At 50.9% G+C, this 22,822-nt stretch overlaps 1 protein-coding gene across 2 annotated transcripts in view; it reads right to left on the reverse strand.

Moving 5' to 3' along the window:
• Positions 1-21,844, reverse strand: part of LOC149429361 (armadillo repeat-containing protein 5-like) — a 30,595-nt gene extending 8,751 nt beyond the window's left edge. The window contains exons 1-3 of one of the 2 annotated variants that reach the window (XM_089666497.1): positions 20,299-21,844; positions 15,261-15,393; positions 11,752-12,870 (exon numbers count right to left, since the gene is read on the reverse strand). In XM_089666497.1, coding sequence (XP_089522623.1) covers positions 11,769-12,870; positions 15,261-15,393; positions 20,299-20,815 — 1,752 coding nt within the window. In that variant the 5' untranslated portion in view covers positions 20,816-21,844 and the 3' untranslated portion in view covers positions 11,752-11,768. Of the gene's footprint in view, positions 1-11,751; positions 12,871-15,260; positions 15,394-16,837; positions 17,680-20,298 lie in introns of those variants that run through there. The other variant, XM_089666498.1, reaches the window with a different exon arrangement.
• Positions 21,845-22,822: the final 978 nt, after the last annotated feature.

The raw sequence follows: 22,822 nt of genomic DNA on the forward strand, positions 1-22,822 counted from the left end.
GTGGGGGTCCTGTCCTGAGTGGGAGCCATGTCCTGAGTGGGGGCCCTGTCCTGGATGGAGTTCCTGTCCTGGGTGGGGACCATGTTCTGAGTGGGGGTCCTGTCCTGAGTGGGGGTCCTGTCCTGAGTGGGAGCCATGTCTTGAGTGGGGGTCCTGTCCTTGGTGGGGGACGTGTCCTGTCCTTGGTGGGGACCATGTCCTGGGTTGATTTCATGTCCTGAGTGGGGTCCTGTCCCGGGTGGAGTTCCTGTCCTGGGTGGGGGCCATGTACTGAGTGGGGGTCCTGTCCTGGGTGGGGGCCATGTCCTGAGTGGGGGCCATGTCCTGAGTGTGGGTCCTGTCCTGGGTGGGGTTCCTGGGCGGGGGCACTGCCATGTTTATTATGAATCCCACTCTTCCCCTTGGTGAAGGTTTTGGTGTAGAGTATTATCCCGTGGGGGGGGAGATATTTTGATAACCCCCCCCAGAGGATGGTGACATTTGGAGGCACTGTGGAGGTTGATGTGGCACTAACAGTAGTATGGAGGAACGCATACCCAGGTGCAGCGCCCTCACCCTCCTCCCAGAGGCACTGGCAGCCTTACCCTGGAAGCAGCCGGCTGATGATGATGGGGAACTCCTCCTGATTCTGTGTCATTGAATCACTCATTGAAAGGGGCGTGTTCACAATAATAGCCGTGTGGAGTTCTATTAGTGAGGTCATTCATTCTTTGATAAACAGGTGGCAATTATTGCCCTTATTTAAGGAAGGAAGGCAGCAAATGTTGGACATGCTGGTTACAGTGCATTTCTCTCTGAAATTCTGAGGAAAATGGGTGGTTCCAGACATTGTTCAGAAGAACAGCATACCTTGATTAAAAAGTTGATTGGAGGGGAAAACATATAAAGAAGTGCAGAAAATGATTGGCTGCTCAGCTAAAATGATGGCAAATGCTTTAAAATGGCAACCAAAACCTGAAAGACGCGGAAGAAAGCGAAAAACTACCATTGGAATGGATAGAAGAATAGCCAAAATGGGGCGGACTCAGCCAACAATCAGCCCCAGGAAGATGAAAGAAGGTGTGACGTTCCCTGTGAGGACTCAGCCAACAATCAGCTCCAGGAAGATGAAAGAAGGTGTGACGTTCCCTGTGAGGACTGTTACAATTAGAAGACGCCTATGTGAAGCCAAGCTATCTGCAAGAAGTCCCCGCAAAGTCCCACTGTTGGGAAAAAGACGTGTGCTGAAGAGGTTACAATCTGCCAAAGAGCACATTGACTGGCCTAAAGAGAAATGGTGCAACATTTTGTGGACTGATGAAAGTAAGATTGTTCTTTTTGGGTCTAGTGGGCGGAGACAGTTTATCAGACGACCCCCAAACACTGAATTCAAGCCACAGTACACTGTGAAGACCGTGAAGCATGGTGGTGCAAGCATCATGATATGGGGATGTTTCTCATACTACGGTGTTGGGCCTATTTATCGCATACCAGGGATCATGGATCAGTTTTAATCCATCAGAATACTTGAAGAGGTCATGCTGCCTTATGCTGAAGAGGAAATGCCCTTGAAATGGGGGTTCCAACAAGACAACGACCCCAAACACACCAGTAAATGTGCAACATCTTGGTTCCAGACCAACAAGATGGATGTTATGGAGTGGCCAGCTCAATTATTCTACCCAGTAGCCTTCCTCTGCCCACTATTATGTGACACCATATGAAAACCTTAGATATTCCTGTTGTGCTGGATTCATCTTCTCTTCAGTCATAAGGCGTTGCCCACTTACACACTACTCCAGAAGGTATGGCTTAGGGTAAGAGCCCTTCAGGGGGTAGAGGCATTCACTGAGTATAGTCCCATCTGGCACACCACAACCTAGGGGGAACTAGAACACCTTCGGTGTGGAAGCAATATGGAATTCCTTACCTGAAGCAGATCTTTGGCAATGGATCTTTCCATACTTTTACTGACCAATGTGCTGCCTTCTGCCTCCCTTCCACACTGAAGTTTTCCTATCTTCAGCTTCACCATGCTGTCTGAGCCCAGGGCCCTCTGACCCTTTATCCCCCACACCCATCAATTGGTAAAGGATCCAAAGGGCTTCATATCCAGGTGCTGTGACATGCTACTTTTCCCATACCTAGAAGGCCATCCCTGTAATGGGTGCAGGATGTAGGCTCATTGGATGAGGAGTTGTGGGATAGTCCATTGGAACCTGTCTTGCTTAGCTCCCTCAATACCAGTCATAGGCTTTCACAGCTCTACATACTACTCTGTACCCATCACACCCCTCTCAAGCTCCATCGCATGGGTCTCCTCCATGTCCTCTCTGTACTAGAGGTGCTGCTGCTCAGGGGGGTCTTATTCACCTTCTATGACACTGTCCCAAACTTCATTGGTACTGGGCAGATATTGTTACCAACAAAAATGCAGCTTTCCACATTACTGTCCCTACTGAACACTACCTGCTACATTTTGAGTGTACTAGACGACCTCCCATTAGCAGACTTCCAAAATGGCCGCTGTTAGTAGGACCCTGTTCCAGGCTCGTAGGCTTCTCCTCCAACAATGAAGTCTGATAGAACCCCCCGCTCATAGAATGGGTCACGTATGTGGGCGATACTCTCAGATTAGGGAAATTCATTTTTCAGCACAAAGGCCATAAACCATGGGAGGACTGGTTAGCTGTTCCAGGCCTTGCACCTACTGAGTTGGTTGTGGACAGACTGTTGATTTATTTACAGGTATTGTTTTCTTTTCCTTTTTTTGTGCCGTATCAGTGCTTTGGAACACTTTTCATTGACTTGTTTAATGTTTGTACTTATTTATGTTTATTGGATGAACCTCAATAAACTTTATTTCTAATCTGGTTGAGCTTATCCATCCTCTTCATACAACCCTCTACACGCCTTGTGCAACCTTCTACTACAGAGGCATCTTCCCGTGACTCCTACATGATCTCACGGCCATCTCTGAGGTCTATCCTTTACATAGAGGTATTCCCTTCGGGAGGAACCCTCAAAAGATCCAATCTTTCTTCTTCTGTTCCCATCAGCAATGGTAACCTTCCTTATTCCTCTTCTACTTGGGGACAAGGTAGCCCTGAGACCACCCCCCAAATCACTAAAACTCATCTCTTATGTCCACTACTCCCTTATTCTATTCATCTCTGGGCACTGTTCCCATCATCACATTCTTCTTTGGGCGCTGTACCCCTCATCCTACTCCTCTCTGGGCACTGTACCCCTCATCCCATTCCTCTCTGGGCACTGTATCCATCATCCCACTCCTCTCTGGGCGCTGTACCCCTCATCCTACTCCTCGCTGGATGCTGTACCCCTCATCCCACTCCTCTCTGGGCACTGTATCCATCATCCCATTCCTCTCTGGGCACTGTACCCCTCATCCCACTCCTCTCTGGGCACTGTATCCATCATCCCACTCCTCTCTGGGCGCTGTACCCCTCATCCTACTCCTCGCTGGATGCTGTACCCCTCATCCTATTCCTCGCTGGGTGCTGTACCCCTCATCCCATTCTCTGGATGCTCTACCCCTCATCCTACTAATCTCTGGGCGCTGTACCCCTCATCCTTCTCCTCTCTGGGAGCTGTACCTTTCATCCCATTCCTCTCTGGGCTCTGTACCCCTCATCCTACTCCTCTCTGGGCTCTGTACCCCTCATCCTACTCTTCTATGAGCACTGTATCCCTCATCCTATTGCCCTCTGGGTGCTATACACCCCATCCTGCTCCTCTCTGGGCACTGTATCCTCATCCTACTCCTGTCTGGATGCAGTACCCCCTCATCCTACTCTTCTCTGGGTGCTGTACCCCTCATCCTATTGCCCTCTAGGTGCTATACCCTCATCCTACTCCTCTCTGGACCCCTCATCCTAATCCTCTCTGGACGCTGTACCCCTCATCCTACTCCTCTCTGGACGTTGTACCCCTCATCCTACTACTCTCTGGATGCTGTACCCCTCATCCTATTCCTCGCTGGGTGCTGTACCCCTAATCCCACTCCTCTCTGAGTGCTGTATCCCTCATCCCACTCCTCTCTGGGCGCTGTGCCCCTCATCCCATTCCTCGCTGGGCGCTGTACCCCTCATCCCATTCCTCTCTGGGCACTGTACCCCTCATCCCATTCCTCGCTGGGTGCTGTACCCCTCATCTCACTCCTCTCTGGGCACTGTACCCCTCATCCCATTCCTCGCTGGATGCTGTACCCCCTCATCCTACTCTTCTCTGGGTGCTGTACCCCTCATCCTATTGCCCTCTGGGTGCTATACACCTCATCCTACTCCTCTCTGGACCGCTCATCCTACTCCTCTCTGGACACTGTACCCCTTATCCTTCTACTCTCTGGACGCTGTACCTCTCATCCCATTCCTCTCTGGGCACTGTATCCCTCATCCCACTCCTCTCTGGGCGCTGTGCCCCTCATCCCATTCCTCGCTGGGCGCTGTACCCCTCATCCCATTCCTCTCTGGGCACTGTACCCCTCATCCCATTCCTCTCTGGGCGCTGTACCCCTCATCCCATTCCTCACTGGGTGCTGTACCCCTCATCTCACTCCTCTCTGGGCGCTGTACCCCTCATCCCATTCCTCTCTGGGCACTGTACCCCTCATCCCATTCCTCGCTGGGTGCTGTACCCCTCATCTCACTCCTCTCTGGGCACTATACCCCTCATCCCATTCCTCGCTGGATGCTGTACCCCCTCATCCTACTCTTCTCTGGGTGCTGTACCCCTCATCCTATTGCCCTCTGGGTGCTATACACCTCATCCTACTCCTCTCTGGAAACAGTACCCCTCATCCTTCTACTCTCTGGACGCTGTACCCCTCATCCCATTCCTCGCTGGGTGCTGTACCCCTAATCCCACTCCTCTCTGAGCGCTGCATCCCTCATCCCACTCCTCTCTTGGCGCTGTACCCCTCATCCCATTCCTCTCTGGGCGCTGTACCCCTCATCCCATTCCTCTCTGGGCACTGTACCTCTCATCCCATTCCTCACTGGGTGCTGTACCCCTAATCTCACTCCTCTCTGGGCGCTGTACCCCTAATCTCACTCCTCTCTTGGCGCTGTACCCCTCATCCCATTCCTCTCTGGGAACTGTACACCTCATCCTACTCCTCGCTGGGCGCTGTACCCCTCATCCCACTCCTCTCTGGGCGCTGTACCCCAAATTTTACTCTTCTCTGGGCGCTGAACCCCTCATCCTAACCCTTTCATTATCATAATTTCTTACTCATTTCTTCTACAAGACTTCTCTGGTGCTGTACTCTTCCCCTGGACTCCTGTCTACATGCCTTCATTCTCCAAATGCAATGGGAAAGGAATATCGCCTTTTTTTCTCGTAACATCTTTCTCTTCGGAGCCGAGTTTGCACCATCACGCTGCTGATTACAACACCCGTCCTGCTGCCAAATCTCACTTTCTTCTGTCAGTTTTGTGTCATCTCTTAAGAGTGCATTTGTAGGGCTCCACTTCTGAGGGTTACGTGTATTGGTCTATGCGATTGGTCTAACCCCTTGATGTTCTCTGTGCGGTGCAGAAGTAGATGCCAACCCCAAATAAATGAAGAATGACGACTTCAAGACAAACTGGTTAGATGCTGCACATGATTTATTCACAACCAATATGGGTTGCTCAGCATTGGATCATGGACAAGGTCAGGAGAATGTGGTCACACGGAGGTAGGGACACGGCTCCATACTGGATCACGGACAGGGTCAGAAGAATGTGGTCACACGGAGATAGGGACACGGCTCCATACTGGATCACGGACAGGGTCAGGAGAATGTGGTCACACGGAGATAGGGACACGGCTCCATACTGGATCATGGACAGGGTCAGGAGACTGTGGTCACACGGAGATAGGGACACGGCTCCATACTGGATCATGGACAGGGTCAGGAGACTGTGGTCACACGGAGATAGGGACACGGCTCCATACTGGATCATGGACAGGGTCAGGAGAATGTGGGCACACGGAGGTAGGGACACGGCTCCGAATTGGGTCATGGACAGGGTCAGGAGAATATGGTCACACGGAGGTAGGGACATGGCTCCGAATTGGGTCATGGACAGGGTCAGGATAATGTGGTCACACGGAGATAGGGACACGGCTCCGAACTAGATCATGGACAGGGTCCGGCGAATGTGGTCGCACCGAGGTAGTGACACTGCTCCGAATTGGGTCCTGGACAGGGTCAGGAGAATGTGGTCAAACGGCGGTAGGGACAGGGCTCCGAATGGGGTCATGGACAGGGTCAGGAGAATGTGGTCACACAGAGGTGGGGACACGGCTCCAAATTGGGTCATGGACAGGGTCAGGAGAACGTGGTCACACAGAGGTGGGGACACGGCTCCATACTGGATCATGGACAGGGTCAGGAGAATGCGGACACACAGAGATAGGGACACGGCTCCATACTGGATCATGGACAGGGTAAGGAGAATGCGGTCACACGCAGGTAGGGACACGGCTCCATACTGGATCATGGACAGGGTAAGGAGAATGCGGTCACACGCAGGTAGGGACACGGCTCCGAATTGGGTCATGGACAGGGTCAGGAGAATGCGGGCACACGGAGGTAGGGACACTGCTCCGAATTGGGTCATGGACAGGGTCAGGAGAATATGGTCACACGGAGATAGGGACACGGCTCCAAACTGGATCATGGACAGGGTCCGGCGAATGTGGTCGCACAGAGGTAGTGACACTGCTCCGAATTGGGTCCTGGACAGGGTCAGGAGAATGTGGTCAAACGGAGGTAGTGACACTGCTCCGAATTGGGTCCTGGACAGGGTCAGGAGAATGTGGTCAAACGGAGGTAGGGACAGGGCTCCGAATGGGGTCATGGACAGGGTCAGGAGAATGTGGTCACACGGAGGTAGGGACAGGGCTCCGAATGGGGTCATGGACAGGGTCAGGAGAATGTGGTCACACAGAGGTAGGGACACGGCTCCGAATTGGGTCATGGACAGGGTCAGGAGAATGTGGTCACACGGAGGTAGGGACACAGCTCCGAATTGGGTCATGGACTGGGTCAGGAGAACGTGGTCACACGGAGGTAGGGACACTGCTCCGAATTGGGTCAAGCAGAAGGTCAGGAGAATGTAGTCACACGGAGGTAGGGACACAGCTCCGAATTGGGTCATGGACAGGGTCAGGAGAACGTGGTCACACGGAGGTAGGGACACGGCTCCGAATTGGGTCATGGACAGGGTCAGGAGAATATGGTCACACTGAGGTAGGGACATGGCTCCGAATTGGGTCATGGACAGGGTCAGGATAATGTGGTCACACGGAGATAGGGACACGGCTCCAAACTAGATCATGGACAGGGTCCGGCGAATGTGGTCGCACAGAGGTAGTGATACTGCTCCGAATTGGGTCCTGGACAGGGTCAGGAGAATGTGGTCAAACGGCGGTAGGGACAGGGCTCCGAATGGGGTCATGGACAGGGTCAGGAGAATGTGGTCACACAGAGGTGGGGACACGGCTCCAAATTGGGTCATGGACAGGGTCAGGAGAACGTGGTCACACAGAGGTAGGGACACGGCTCCATACTGGATCATGGACAGGGTCAGGAGAATGCGGACACACGGAGATAGGGACACGGCTCCATACTGGATCATGGACAGGGTAAGGAGAATGCGGTCACACGCAGGTAGGGACACGGCTCCGAATTGGGTCATTGACAGGGTCAGGAGAATGTGGGCACGCGGAGGTAGGGACTTGGCTCCAAATTGGGTCATGGTCAGGAGAATATGGTCACACAGAGGTAGGAACACGGCTCCGAATTGGGTCATGGACAGGGTCAGGAGAATGCGGTCACAAAGAGGTAGAGACACTGCTCCATACTGGATCATGGACAAGGTTGGATAATGCAGTCACATGCAGGTAGGGACACGGCTACGAATTGGGTCATGGACAGGGTCAGGAGAATGTGGTCACACGCAGGTAGGGACACGGCTCCGAATTGGGTCATGGACAGGGTCAGGATAATGTGGTCACACGGAGATAGGGACACGGCTCCGAACTGGATCATGGACAGGGTCCGGCGAATGTGGTCGCACAGAGGTAGTGACACTGCTCCAAATTGGGTCCTGGACAGGGTCAGGAGAATGTGGTCAAACTGAGGTAGTGACACTGCTCCGAATTGGGTCCTGGACAGGGTCAGGAGAATGTGGTCACACGGAGGTAGGGACAGGGCTCCGAATGGGGTCATGGACAGGGTCAGGAGAATGTGGTCAAACGGAGGTAGGGACAGGGCTCCGAATGGGGTCATGGACAGGGTCAGGAGAATGTGGTCACACAGAGGTAGGGACACGGCTCCAAATTGGGTCCTGGACAGGGTCAGGAGAATGTGGTCACACGGAGGTAAGGACACGGCTCCGAATAGGGTCATGGACAGGGTCAGGAGAACGTGGTCACACAGAGGTAGTGACACTGCTCCGAATTGGGTCCTGGACAGGGTTGGAGAATGTGGTCACACAGAGGTAGGGACACGGCTCCAAATTGGGTCATGGACAGGGTCAGGAGAATGTAGTCACACGGAGATAGGGACACAGCTCCATACTGGATCATGGACAGGGTAAGGAGAATGCGGTCACACGCAGGTAGGGACACGGCTCCAAATTGGGTCATGGACAGGGTCAGGAGAATATGGTCACACGGAGGTAGGGACATGGCTCCGAATTGGGTCATGGACAGGGTCAGGATAATGTGGTCACACGGAGATAGGGACACGGCTCCGAACTAGATCATGGACAGGGTCCGGCGAATGTGGTCGCACAGAGGTAGTGACACTGCTCCGAATTGGGTCCTGGACAGGGTCAGGAGAATGTGGTCAAACGGCGGTAAGGACAGGGCTCCGAATGGGGTCATGGACAGGGTCAGGAGAATGTGGTCACACAGAGGTAGGGACACGGCTCCAAATTGGGTCATGGACAGGGTCAGGAGAACGTGGTCACACAGAGGTAGGGACACGGCTCCATACTGGATCATGGACAGGGTCAGGAGAATGCGGACACACGGAGATAGGGACACGGCTCCATACTGGATCATGGACAGGGTAAGGAGAATGCGGTCACACGCAGGTAGGGACACGGCTCCGAATTGGGTCATTGACAGGGTCAGGAGAATGTGGGCACACGGAGGTAGGGACTTGGCTCCAAATTGGGTCATGGTCAGGAGAATATGGTCACACGGAGGTAGGAACACGGCTCCGAATTGGGTCATGGACAGGGTCAGGAGAATGCGGTCACAAAGAGGTAGAGACACGGCTCCATACTGGATCATGGACAAGGTTGGATAATGCAGTCACATGCAGGTAGGGACACGGCTACGAATTGGGTCATGGACAGGGTCAGGAGAATGTGGTCACACGCAGGTAGGGACACGGCTCCGAATTGGGTCATGGACAGGGTCAGGAGAATGTGGGCACACGGAGGTAGGGACACGGCTCCGAATTGGGTCATGGACAGGGTCAGGAGAATATGGTCACATGGAGGTAGGGACATGGCTCCGAATTGGGTCATGGACAGGGTCAGGATAATGTGGTCACACGGAGATAGGGACACGGCTCCGAACTGGATCATGGACAGGGTCCGGCGAATGTGGTCGCACAGAGGTAGTGACACTGCTCCGAATTGGGTCCTGGACAGGGTCAGGAGAATGTGGTCAAACGGAGGTAGGGACAGGGCTCCGAATTGGGTCATGGACAGGGTCAGGAGAACGTGGTCACACGGAGGTAGTGACACGGCTCCGAATTGGGTCATGGACAGGGTCAGGAGAATGTGGTCACACGGAGGTAAGGACACGGCTCCGAATTGGGTCCTGGACAGGGTCAGGAGAACGTGGTCACACAGAGGTAGGGACACGGCTCCGAATTGGGTCATGGACAGGGTCAGGAGAACGTGGTCACACAGGGGTAGGGACACGGCTCCGAATTGGGTCATGGACAGGGTCAGGAGAACGTGGTCACACGGAGGTAGGGACACGGCTCCAAATTGGGTCATGGACAGGGTCAGGAGAACGTGGTCACACGGAGGTAGGGACACTGCTCCGAATTGGGTCAAGCAGAAGGTCAGGAGAACGTGGTCACACAGAGGTAGTGACACTGCTCCGAATTGGGTCCTGGACAGGGTCAGGAGAACGTGGTCAAACAGAGGTAGGGACAGGGCTTCGAATTGGGTCATGGACAGGGTCAGGAGAACGTGGTCACACGGAGGTAGTGACACTGCTCCGAATTGGGTCCTGGACAGGGTCAGGAGAACGTGGTCAAACGGAGGTAGGGACAGGGGTCCGAATTGGGTCATGGACAGGGTCAGGATAATGTGGTCACACGGAGATAGGGACACGGCTCCGAACTGGATCATGGACAGGGTCCGGCGAATGTGGTCGCACAGAGGTAGTGACACTGCTCCGAATTGGGTCCTGGACAGGGTCAGGAGAACGTGGTCAAACGGAGGTAGGGACAGGGCTCCGAATAGGGTCATGGACAGGGTCAGGAGAACGTGGTCACACGGAGGTAGGGACACTGCTGCGAATTGGGTCATGGACAGGGTCAGGAGAACGTGGTCACACGGAGGTAGTGACACGGCTCCGAATTGGGTCATGGACAGGGTCAGGAGAACGTGGTCACACGGAGGTAGGGACACTGCTCCGAATGGGGTCATGGACAGGGTCAGGAGAACGTAGTCACACGGAGGTAGGGACACAGCTCCGAATTGGGTCCTGGACAGGGTCAGGAGAATGTGGTCACACAGAGGTAGGGACACGGCTCCGAATTGGGTCATGGACAGGGTCAGGAGAACGTGGTCACACAGAGGTAGGGACACGGCTCCAAATTGGGTCATGGACAGGGTCAGGAGAACGTGGTCACACGGAGGTAGGGACACGGCTCCGAATTGGGTCATGGACAGGGTCAGGAGAATGTGGTCACACGGAGGTAGGGACACTGCTCCGAATTGGGTCAAGCAGAAGGTCAGGAGAATGTAGTCACACGGAGGTAGGGACACGGCTCCGAATAGGGTCATGGACAGGGTCAGGAGAACGTGGTCACACGGAGGTAGGGACACGGCTCCGAATTGGGTCATGGACAGGGTCATGAGAACGTGGTCACACGGAGGTAGGGACACTGCTCCGAATTGGGTCATGGACAGGGTCAGGAGAACGTGGTCACACGGAGGTAGTGACACGGCTCCGAATTGGGTCATGGACAGGGTCAGGAGAACGTGGTCACACGGAGGTAGTGACACGGCTCCGAATTGGATCCTGGACAGGGTCAGGAGAACGTGGTCACACGGAGGTAGGGACACGGCTCCGAATTGGGTCATGGACAGGGTCAGGAGAACGTGGTCACACGGAGGTAGGGACACGGCTCCGAATTGGGTCATGGACAAGGTCAGGAGAATGGCAGCACTCTAAGGTTGTTGATGCAGTAACTCTTTGCTGCTTGTCGGCACCAAAACTGGTTGATTTAGTTCTGGAGGAGACCACCCAACTCTATTGAAGACAATAGTTGCCTACTAGAACTTTGTAGACTTACATGTATAAAATATTATACATGCTTATGAATGATTTTCTGCATTGCTATGGTGCAACACTTGTGCGTAGATGAGAGAGAAGCTCATCTGTCATCACTGGTTATGTAGTATCATCTGGTTGAGGGACACAAGGAAGGAGGGGCATGTGCACCCCAAATACTGCCACTTGAACTGATCTATGGGATCTGAGAAGGCACAGAGTGCATACCATGCTAGGCGTACACGTCAGTCTCTGCTCTGAACTACATCCTCCAGATGCTGGGACAGCCTCCGTTTGTCCTGTGCCTGCTCACATAACCGGAGAAGGGTGCACGCCCGTCTTGGAGGTGGATGCAATCTTTTCAGAAGATATATACAGCAGTCTCTTCTGAGCTGGGCACTCTCATGAACCTCTGCAAAGTTATAAACGGCAGGCAGGCTGTCCAGAGTCAGCATAGAGTCTCGCACCATGTTTTCCAGCACACACTGTAGACCAGGTAGGAGAAATTGTCCAGCAGCAGCCAAGGTAGAAGACAGAGGGGACCGGACCAGCTCTTGATCTGGTTCCATGTGCTGCAAACTCTTCAAAGTAGGGCACAATGAATCTTTGGCGCAGCCATGAAGATAATGTAACAATGGTAGGAAAGCGCAGACTGGAATCTCTCTCACACGTACCTCACCTTGCTGGGCTTCAGCATAACCACCTTGGAGCATGGCATGAAATACCTCAGAGCTTTCACAAATCAAGTCCCGGCTACCTTCCAACCGTTCACCTCCATCAAGTACAAAAGCAATATCCCCCTGGCCTTGAGAAAAGAGCTTCCGGTAACAGCAAGTAAGGGACACTGGTGAATCTTGAGGTGACAGCATGGAGGTCCGGCATTCGGAAGGCTGAGGGGTCAGCACGGAGGTCCGGCATTCCGAAGGCTGAGAGGTCAGCACGAAGGACCGGTATTCGGAAGGCTGAGGGGTCAGCACGGAGGACCGGAATTCGGAAGTCTGAGGGGTCAGCACGGAGGACCGGCATTCGGAAGGCTGAGGGGTCAGCACGGAGGACCGGTATTCGGAAGGCTGAGGGGTCAGCACGGAGGACCGGCATTCCGAAGTCTGAGGGGTCAGCACGGAGGTCCGGCATTCCGAAGTCTGAGGGGTCAGCACGGAGGTCCGGCATTCCGAAGTCTGAGGGGTCAGCACGGAGGACCGGCATTCAGAAGTCTGAGGGGTCAGCATAGAGGACAGGCATTCCGAAGCATGGAAAAAGTATACAGGGTCCACCGAAATCATTAATGACTCCAACACAAGATGAATGGCTCCATCCAGCAGGTTCTGACGGTGTGGAGAATCCTTCCTACAACATAGGATGAAGAGATAGCAGCCTTAGTTCAGTATGGAAGAAGGACAAGGACTAGACTCACAAGACCTTGTACATCTCCAGTTGTTAAGATTTAACTCTTTTGCAGCCAAAGCCTAGTTTCATTTTTCCTGTTAAAATGTACATTTTAGGCCTGAAGATTACAAAGAAACCTCAAACATTGCATATATTTTGAAATCAGAGAGCCTGGAGCATTAAAAAAAAAAATATTCTGCACAAGCATTGCTTTAAAATCTCTGACCGTCCTTCATTTTACAGTTATGAATGATTGGGCGTGGCAACACCCCCTGTGTCATGTAAACCCTAACTATACGTGTTGCATCAGGAACATGTTCCAGTCTGGATTCGGGTGTAACATATTCCGAAAGGTGAACTTATCCTTTAACTAGATTACTATTACAAAAGGGTGAATGACCATAGTGCCAGCATCTCATCAGTGAGACTTCTGGGGCCGACTCCTAATGTCACCTCAGCACTTCCACAGAAGCCGATAAAGCACAGATCGTTACAGATAGGTGCTGCTGCCAATCTAACCCATCTATGATGGTGAAAAGGTTCCATCTGAACACACCAGAGAAACAAGGCAGTCATACATGCCACACATCACTGGAGTGAGGTATTAGAATAGCCCCTCACCTAGCATAGATATATACAGGGGATACACATGGGGTATACAGAGATGTATTATCATTGGAGTAGATAATACATATATACACGGCTCCACCAATGAGAGGAAGACTCTGAAAACCCATCAGATCTCAATGGGGAGGAATCTCCTGCTGGATCTCTATACTGACATGGACGGGTGATGGGTGAGGAACGGAAATGATCGACCTACAGAGGACTGAATTCACAGACACCCCAAAAATCAAAGTGAAGAAATGATGCAGCAGGCGAGTCCATGTTGGTGAAATGTCATTGCAGCAACTCAGAATGGTCCTCAGTAGTCTGTGTGGCCCCCACATACTTGTATGCATGCCTGACAACGTCGGGGGAGGGTCCTAATGAGACCACGGATGGTGTCCTGGGGGATTTCCTACCAGATCTGGACCAGGACATCACTGAGCTCCTGGACAGTCTGAGGTGCAACCTGGAGGCGTTGGATGGACCGAAACACGACATCCCAGAGGGGTTCTATTGGATTTAGGTCAGGAGAGGGTGGGGGCCATTCAATGGTATCAATTCCTTCATCCTCCAGGAACTGCCTGCATACTCTCCCCACATGAGGCCGGGCATTGTCATGTACCAGGAGGAACCCAGGACCCACCGCAGCAGGAGGAACCCAGGACACACTGCACCAGGAGGAACCCAGGACCCACCACACCAGCGTAGAGCCTGACAATGGGTCCAAGGATTTCATCCCGATACCTAATGGCAGTCAGGGGGCCATTGTCTAGCCTGTAGAGGTCTGTGTCCCCCTCCATGGAGATGCCTCCCCAGACCATCACTGACCCACCAGCAAAACGGTCAAGCTGAACCATGTCACAGGCAGCAGAACGTTCTCCACGGCTTCTCCAGACCCTTTCACGTCTGTCACATGTGCTCAGGGGGAACCTGCTCTCATCTGTGAAAAGCACAGGGTGCCAGTGGTGGACCTGCCAATTCTGGTGTTCAATGGCCAATGCCAATCCAGCTCTATGGTGCCGGGCAGTGAGCACAGGGCCCACTACAGGACGTCGGGCCCTCAGGCCACCCTCATGAGGTCTGTTTCTGATTGTTTGGTCAGAGACATTCACACCAGCGGCTTGCTGGAGGTAATTTTGTAGGGCTCTGGCAGGGCTCATCCTGTACAAAGGAGCAGATACCGGTCCTGCTGATGGGTTAAGCACCTTCTACGGCCCTGTCCAGCTCTGCTAGAGGAACTGCCTGTCTCCTGGAATCTCCTCCATGCGCTTGAGACTGTGCTGGGAGTCACAGCAAACCTTCTGGCAATGGCAGGTATTGATGTGCCATCCTGGAGGAGTTGGACTGCCTGTGCAACCTCTGTAGGGTCCAGGTATGGCCTCATGCTACCAGTAGTGACACTGACCCGAGCCAAATGCAAAACTAGTGAAAAACAGTCAGAAAAGAGGAGTAGGGAAAAGAATGTCAGTGTCCTCCACCTGTAAAACCATTCCTATTTTGGGGGTTGTCTCATTGTTGCCCATCTAGTGCACCTGTTGTTAATTTCATTACCACCAAAGTAGCTGAAACTGATTAACAACCCCCTCCGCTACTTACCTGACCAGATCCATATCCCAGGAGTTTTACAAAGTCTTCCTTTCATTTTTTTGATCAGTGTATATAAGAATTATCAAAGACTTGTGTGAAATGAGTACAGTGGAGATAAATGATGGCTACCAGAGAGTTATGACACAGAGTCTCACCTGTAAATAAATGGCAGACAGAGGGCGCATTGTTGTCGGTCACTCTGAGGCCCAGACACCAACATGTGAGCCACCAGTCCCATTCCAAAGGGGGATGCAGCCTGGATACAAAGATTGCGCAGCAGAATGTCACCTGCAGGACAGAAAATACACAGATCATATGACTGGGAAGAGCAGAAAATACACAGATCATATGACTGGGAAGGGCAGAAAATACACAGATCATGTGACCTTCAGGATTAATAAAAAAAACAAAAAACAGAGATCTCAGTTCTTCCAAGCAATGCTCTCACTCCATGCAGTCATAATCTGGGTCTAAGTGGCCTACAGACTTCCTTTCAACAGATACGAGGCTGGCAGTCCGCTGTGTGCAGAGAAGATCTTCCCCTCTAAATTCCACAACGACTTATCTGCTGAAGTGAGCGACTCTGAGGGGCTTTTACAGAAACTGCCCTTTTTTCAGTCATTACTGCCACTTCCTGTCTGGTATACCACCTGCAGGACATGAAGGGCAAATCAACAGAAGCGAGGTGTGACGGACAGGAGTGACTTTGGGTGGGGGGCCCATGGAACCCAGCTCACTTTGGGTGGGGGGGGCCCATGGAACCCAGCTCACTTTGGGTGGGGGGCTCATGGAACCCAGCTCACTTTGGAGAGGTGGGGAGACCCCCGTCTCAGCTCCCCATATCCCTCTTATTTGTAAGTCACCCTGTGCCTGTTAGGGGTACAGGGGGATCTGTCCTAATATTGGGGTGGGGGTTGTGGATTGTTTGGTGTTGTGTGGCTACATCCCATTGTTCTATTGTGTGTCTTGCTTAGGAGCAAACTATTATGGGATGTATGTGTTTATGTTTATTAGCTTGGGAAGGGGGGGGGGGGGGTGTCTCCAGCAGCCCTCCCTCCTGATGGGACTGTCTGCTGGAGTGAAGTTTGAATACCTGTGTCTGTTACTAAATGTTGATTGTCCCGCCCGGTGTCATTATACAGGGAGGGGGGAGTGTCCCACCACGAGTGTATATATCTTGTATCTGTGTTCAAATAAACTAGTCTACCTCTGGCTTACTTCAAATCTGGTGTCGTCTGGATCTTGGGGTAACAATAGCCAGAGTCACTGGTCTCGCGTTCCTAAGCCTGAGATGCAGATTCTTGATGGAGATACCCAGTCATGGGTGTCTGGGGTCCGTTACACAAGGGTAGCAGTGAAAGTTGGCAGGGGTTCCAGTCCTCCCATATTCTATCCTAAAGATTGTCTGTACTTACTGTATTGTCTGTTTCCTGGTATTCCTAGGGGGACCCAGGATTCAGTAACATTGGGCTGTACCACCATCCACAGGAGGATTATGGCAGAACCCCTCCCACTCCCAGGATGCCTAAGACATGGGGAAGGGGGCCTCCATGACTCCAAGAAACAGATGTTATGGCAGAGAAATAAATGTAAGTTTTTTTCCCAACATTGAGGGGCACAGAACTGAGCAGCATTTGGGGTGGGCAGCACAGACAAGACAAAAACAGGCAAAGTGCAGGCAGTTTCCAGATGGACCTTCGAGAACGGCATCAGAAGAGGCCGAAACATTCACCTGGGAGAACGTGTGAAGACAGAAGACGGGGGGGATGGGCAGATCCTGAGACACCAGTCAGGGAAAATCTGTCTGTCTGTGTCAGGTGGGCTGGTTTATCTAGAGACTGAACCTTTTGTGCCACAACAGAATGTTGATCTGAAGGGGTCTGGTGTGGAACTGAGCAACTTGAACTTTGAAAGTCTATTGTGAAGATCAGAATTTTCATGCAGGACTGGACAGTTTCTGGACTGTTGAGTCCAACTCTGGGAGCTGAGAGAAGAAACTCTGGTTTAATCTGTACGTAGGATGAGCTCCATTGACTTCAGCGATGAGTTGGTTCCAGCACTGACTTCTGAGGGTTTAGGATCCCTCCGTTTACCATCCTTGGACTTTTCCAGCCTCTATATGGAAGTCTGTAACAAAGGTTTGTACAGTTTCAGCCTCTCAGAGATCCAAGACTGGAAGCAGTGCTAGTAGAAGCTGTAGGCCGCTCTCCCATCTTTATGGAGAAAGGCTCCTCATCAATAAGAAGAGCTGGGCATTGTTTGTTTTAAAGCCCCCTGGAGTGGGGCTGGCCTGCTCTGCAACGGTTAAATGCTCATTTAGGTCTAGGGGCAGCAAAAAGCAGTTTTATTTACTGGATCTTCTACTCTGCTATGCACCGGCAGTGGATTGGCCTCTGCGCCCTCACTTTCTTTTCAGGGCTATGGGCTCTGCATTGAATGTGATGTCATAGGACCTGTGCCTGCTGGAGCATAGGGAAGAAGAGGCTGTGGGGAATGATCCTTTATAGTTCAGAGACAGCCTGTGAGAGCAGAGGATTGGGTTCCTAAAAGTACAGTCAAGGCCACAAATATTACCCCCCCGCATTTCTGTCTGATAACACACCACTTCGCCCAGAAAATGTCTGCCATGACAAATGTTTTGGCATTCTCACGTTTATTTCTTTGGTTTGTATTGGTATGACACAAAAGGGAGAAACAAAAAGCCAAATCTGACACATTCCACACAGAACCCCCAAAATGGACATTATTGGCACATTCTCAGAATTGTAAGAAATAATTGCATTCCAAGTCTGTGATGTTCCTGTAATTTGTCATTAGACTCCCCGTATCCATGACCAGGTGCTGACAACATAGAAATCACACCGACAACCAGTTACAATGGTGAAAAATGCCCTCCGCCTTTCTGTTGTGTGTCTCTGTGTGCCACATGGAGCATGGAGAAGAGAAAAAAGCAACAAAAAATTGAGGATTTGAGAAAAAAAAAAAATTGTGGAAAAGCATGGACAATCTCAAGGTTACAAGTCCATCTCCAGAGATCTTCCTGTTCCTGTGTCCACTGTGCGCAACATTGTCAAGAAGTTTACAGCTCATGGCACTGTAGCTAATCTGCCTGGATGTGGACGAAAGAGAAAAATCAATCAAAGATTGCAAGGAAGGGTTGTTGGAATGGTGGCTAAAGAACCTCCATCAACTTCCAGACAAAATCAAACTGACCTTCAGGCACCGGGTACAACGGTGTCTGCTTGCACTATATGTCACTATCTGAATGAAAAGGGGCGCTATGGTAGGAGACCCAGGAGGACTCCACCACTGACACAGAAATATGGGAGGAGACTCAGGAGGACCTCACTGCTGACACAAATATGGGAGGAGACCCAGGAGGACCCCACTACTGACACAGAAATATGATGGGAGACCCAGGAGGACCCCACTGCTGACACAGAAATATGGTGGGAGACCCAGGAGGACCCCACTGCTGACACAGAAATACGGTAGGAGACCCAGAAGGACCCCACTGCTGACACAGAAATACGGTGGGAGACCCAGGAGGACCCCACTGCTGACACAGAAATACGGTAGGAGACCCAGGAGGACCCCACTGCTGACACAGAAATACGGTAGGAGACCCAGGAGGACCCCACTGCTGACACAGAAATACGGTAGGAGACCCAGGAGGACCCCACTGCTGACACAGAAATATGGGAGGAGACGCAGGAGGACCCCACTGCTGACACAGAAACATATTGGAAGCCAGACTGGAGTTTGCCAAAACTGACCTGAGGAAGCCAAAATCCTTTTGGAAGAATGTGCTGGGGACAGACAACACAAAATACGATTTTTGGTAAAGTCCATCATTCTACTGTTTTCAGAAAAAGCAATGAGGCCTTTACAGAAAAGAATCTAGTCCCTCCAGTCACACATGGTGGGGGTCACTGATGGTTTGGGGTGGCTTTGCTTCTTCAGGCACTGGAGGTCTTGACCGTGTGCATGGCATTATGAAATCTGAAGACTACCAAAGAATTCTGGGGTGCAATGTAGGGCCCGCTGTCAGAAAGTTGGGTCTCCAATGTCAGAGGTCATGGGTCTTCCAGCAGGAGAATGACCCAAAGCACACGTCACAAAGCCCCCAGAGAAGGTGTCAGACAAAGCGCTGAGGAGGACTGAACTGGCGAGCAAGGAGTCCAGATCTCCTGTGGAGAGATTTCAGAAGAGCAGTTGGGAAAGTTAACCCTTCCAATTTGAGAGACCCGGAGCAGTTGGCGAAAGAAGAGCGATCCAAAACTCCAGTAGATAGGTGGAAGGAAGCCACTGATTTCACTTATTTTTTGCAAGGGGTGCGCTACCAAATATTACATTGAGGGTACCAATAATTCTGTCCAGTCCATTTTTGTGGTTTTGGGTGGAATGTGTCAGATTTGGCGCTTTGGTTTCTCCACATTTTTCGGTCATACCAATACAAGCAAAAGAAATAAACATGAGAATAGCAAAACATTTGTAATTGCAACAATTTTCTGATTGAAGTGTTGCATTATCGGACAGAAACGTGTGGGGGGACGGACGACGACAAGATTTTGGGCCATGACTGTACTTTTTGCAGGCAGTATTCTACTACAAGGGAGCCATTTTCTTTCTGTAGACTTCAGCTTTAAACCTGAAAGCTATGGCAGCCACTTGCACCTTCTCAGAAACCTAATCATCCAGCGTGGATCTATGAAAGTCTTCATCAGTCTGTGCAGCAGAAGCCTTTGAGGCCGCTCTAGCTGCAGACAATGATTCTAAAGGGGAAGGCGATGAGGTATGCTAACAGTCTTTGCATTTAGAGTAGGAGGAGTTATATAGCCACTTCCCTTTGTTTGCCAAATTGTTCTGTCCAAATCCTCCCGTAAGCTGCAGTATAACCAAAAGTCCACTGAATCCTGTGTCCCCCAATGAACAGAAAAAGGAAAAAAAAACCAAAAAACGTTTTGCTTGGACATGAACTTTAATCCTTTCTAAGGCAGAAATCCGGATCAGGTATGTAGGGTCATGTGCTCTGAATTTTCTTTCCAATCTACATGCTTGTTCCAGGACTGTGGCTGAGAAAGCAGTAAAGCCAGAGAGCCAGGCAAGTAGTATTTTGTTGGCAGGAGGTCAAAAGCCACCATTTTTTTCCCAGTCTGACTAGCCTTCCCTGTCATTCCTCCAATCTCTTACCAAGTTTTCTTGCTCTTTCTGGGTGTCGGCTCCTCTCCTTGTCATCTCCACCTGGAGACTCATGAAGAAGCAATCTTGCTCGCAACGTGCAAATGCTGCCAGTCCGGATGAAGGCCTCCAGACACAACGGGTCACAAGTTAGGCGTTGCAGAATACGAGCAGCTTGATTTGAGGGGTTAGGGTGGCAAGCCACATAGGTCAGAAGCCCCTTTAAAACTGAAGGGGAGACCAAACAAGAGGAGGGATCTGACAGCTGAGAGAAACGGGAAAGGAGAAGTAAGACTGGGAACTCGGGTCCATAGACTTCTGAGGGTGCAGGAGAAGGAGGCCCCAGAAGGGATGGTGATGCAAAGATTTCTTTTATGGGTGACTGGCAAGACTGATTGGAAGGTAAAGGAAAACAGGGCTGGCCAGGTGTTTGGGGCACTTGTGTCCTCTTCTGTGAGACTTTGGTCATTTGACTTCCTTTTCCTTGAGGAGAAAGCTTTGTCTTGGTGGATTCCTCTCTGTTCTCCATGATCCCTTCAGGAGGCAGATCATCCAGACTGTTGATGTAACCTTCTGATAATAGCCAAGATCTGCAAGAAAGAGACCGTCAGATAAAATGAGATCCCTACCCTCTGCCAGCCCGACAAAGTGCAGTAGGGAGTGAGGGCTGAGGAAGTCTTTGTGAAATTCAGTCAGCTCAGGTCTGGTAATGTGATGCATAACAACACAACAGAGGATAACAGAGGACTAGTCAGTGTAAATGTGTTCAGAGATGTGAAGCATGATTGGACATCACAGAAATATGAACATTGAGCTTAGCCATTAACAAGTGTTTACACAATGGTGATCCAAAAAAAGAAAACAAAACCCCCCACACATTTCAAAACCTATGTTCCCCCACTTGTAAATAAACCTATTAGGTCATCCTGGACTTTATGCCTGTACTCATTTTCCACCTTTTTATCTGCCATGAAATGTGTGGCATTGGGCTCAGTGGGCAAGCCAGGGAAGTGCAGGAGCATGTAGAAGAGAAGAATAGGCTTCTTACTATGCCCAATATCTAGCAGACCTATTACTTTGTCTGCTATACATGGTCAGGACTCACAGGACCCCATTTATAACCAATCAGGAACGGCCATTACCCGAGCAACCTCCTGCAGTGCTGACAGAGTGGTACCAAGGTAAGGCCTGAGCCTAGAGACAGGATTAGAAGACAGAATCAGAACCTTACTGGTGGGGGGGGGTCAGTATCCAATCATTAGGCTGGGGGCCGGTCAGTGACCAAACAATATTGCTTAAAATTCAGCAGAACACATTAAAGTCACCGAGAGGAATGACTAATTATTTGGAAGGCAAGGCCATTCTTCAGTACATTTTACAGGAGTTTTCTTACAGTTCTGGAGAGCGTGGTAAAGGGTTAGACTGTCTAGAAGGTTTTCCTGCCAACAAATTTCTTCTCACTTCCTGTCCCAGTGACCAGAAAGGAAGTGAAGGGAATCTCTACAATGGGGACCATTTACCTCCCAGTGACACCTGGAGATCTGGCAGGGGTTCCAAGCCTTCCCCACAAAGGTTTGTCATAGCTTTAGGTGCCATCATTGTGTACTTCTGCTGTTACAGTAGTTCTAAGATTTGACTAAACAGGCCACATCACTTACCCTGTAAGAGGACCATCTCCTTTAGAATTAACACCACAAACGTACGGCTAAAGCTAAACAAGCCAGTCAATCTCTATCCAATCAGGAAGGATCATTGGCCAGACATTTGGTGGCTAATCTGAAGGAAGTGGCACAATTATGTTGTATTGTGAACACCGGGAATCAGGCCAGTCACAATGTTAGCAAAGAGAGGCAAACCATTAGATGGTGAGAGATCATTTTATCCTCAGATATCATCGCCGCCCTGATGACGTCTTGAAGATTAAACGCGTAGGGTGGAGTCACAGCATGTGACATCATTGCGCACCAGCATGGACCACGGCCAACTTGTTGGTTTGAGACACTATTCTGACATGCTGGTTTTTAGATCGATGAATGTGAGTGTAATGCTTGAATAAATTATTCTTTGCAGTTTTCCTACACTGTGAGATGGCCTTGTTCTCCTCTTTGATGTATGTTGCCTTGAGAGAGCGCTGGCTTATCTGGAACTGGAAGGAGTGGTGGATACACAGTGAATCGACTGAGGACTCATATCTGGAGGTCTGTGTCTAAAATTGTGCTGACCAAGCCTTAGGGTAAGAGGCCATGTGATTGGTTTGACGGTGGAGGACTTTCCTATGTTGTGTCTCATCTTTTAAGCACCAGTACCTACGGATTTAGGAGGCTTTTGCATGGACGTATTCTTTGATTTATCTGCATGTGTTTTCACCTTTCCACACCTATTATTGGTGGGGTGCATATTCACCAACATTTGTTATCGGAAAGTTGATAGTGATGCACTTATTACTATAATCTATATGCCTACAAAATGCACTAGCTGCTCTTTTATTATTCAAGCCTGAGAGTTACCCAATTTTCACATAATCACTACAGTGCTG

This window comes from Staurois parvus, unplaced genomic scaffold (assembly GCF_062004578.1).
Source record: "Staurois parvus isolate SC_StPar_1 unplaced genomic scaffold, SC_StPar_1.0 ptg002738l, whole genome shotgun sequence".
NCBI lineage: Eukaryota > Metazoa > Chordata > Amphibia > Anura > Ranidae > Staurois > Staurois parvus.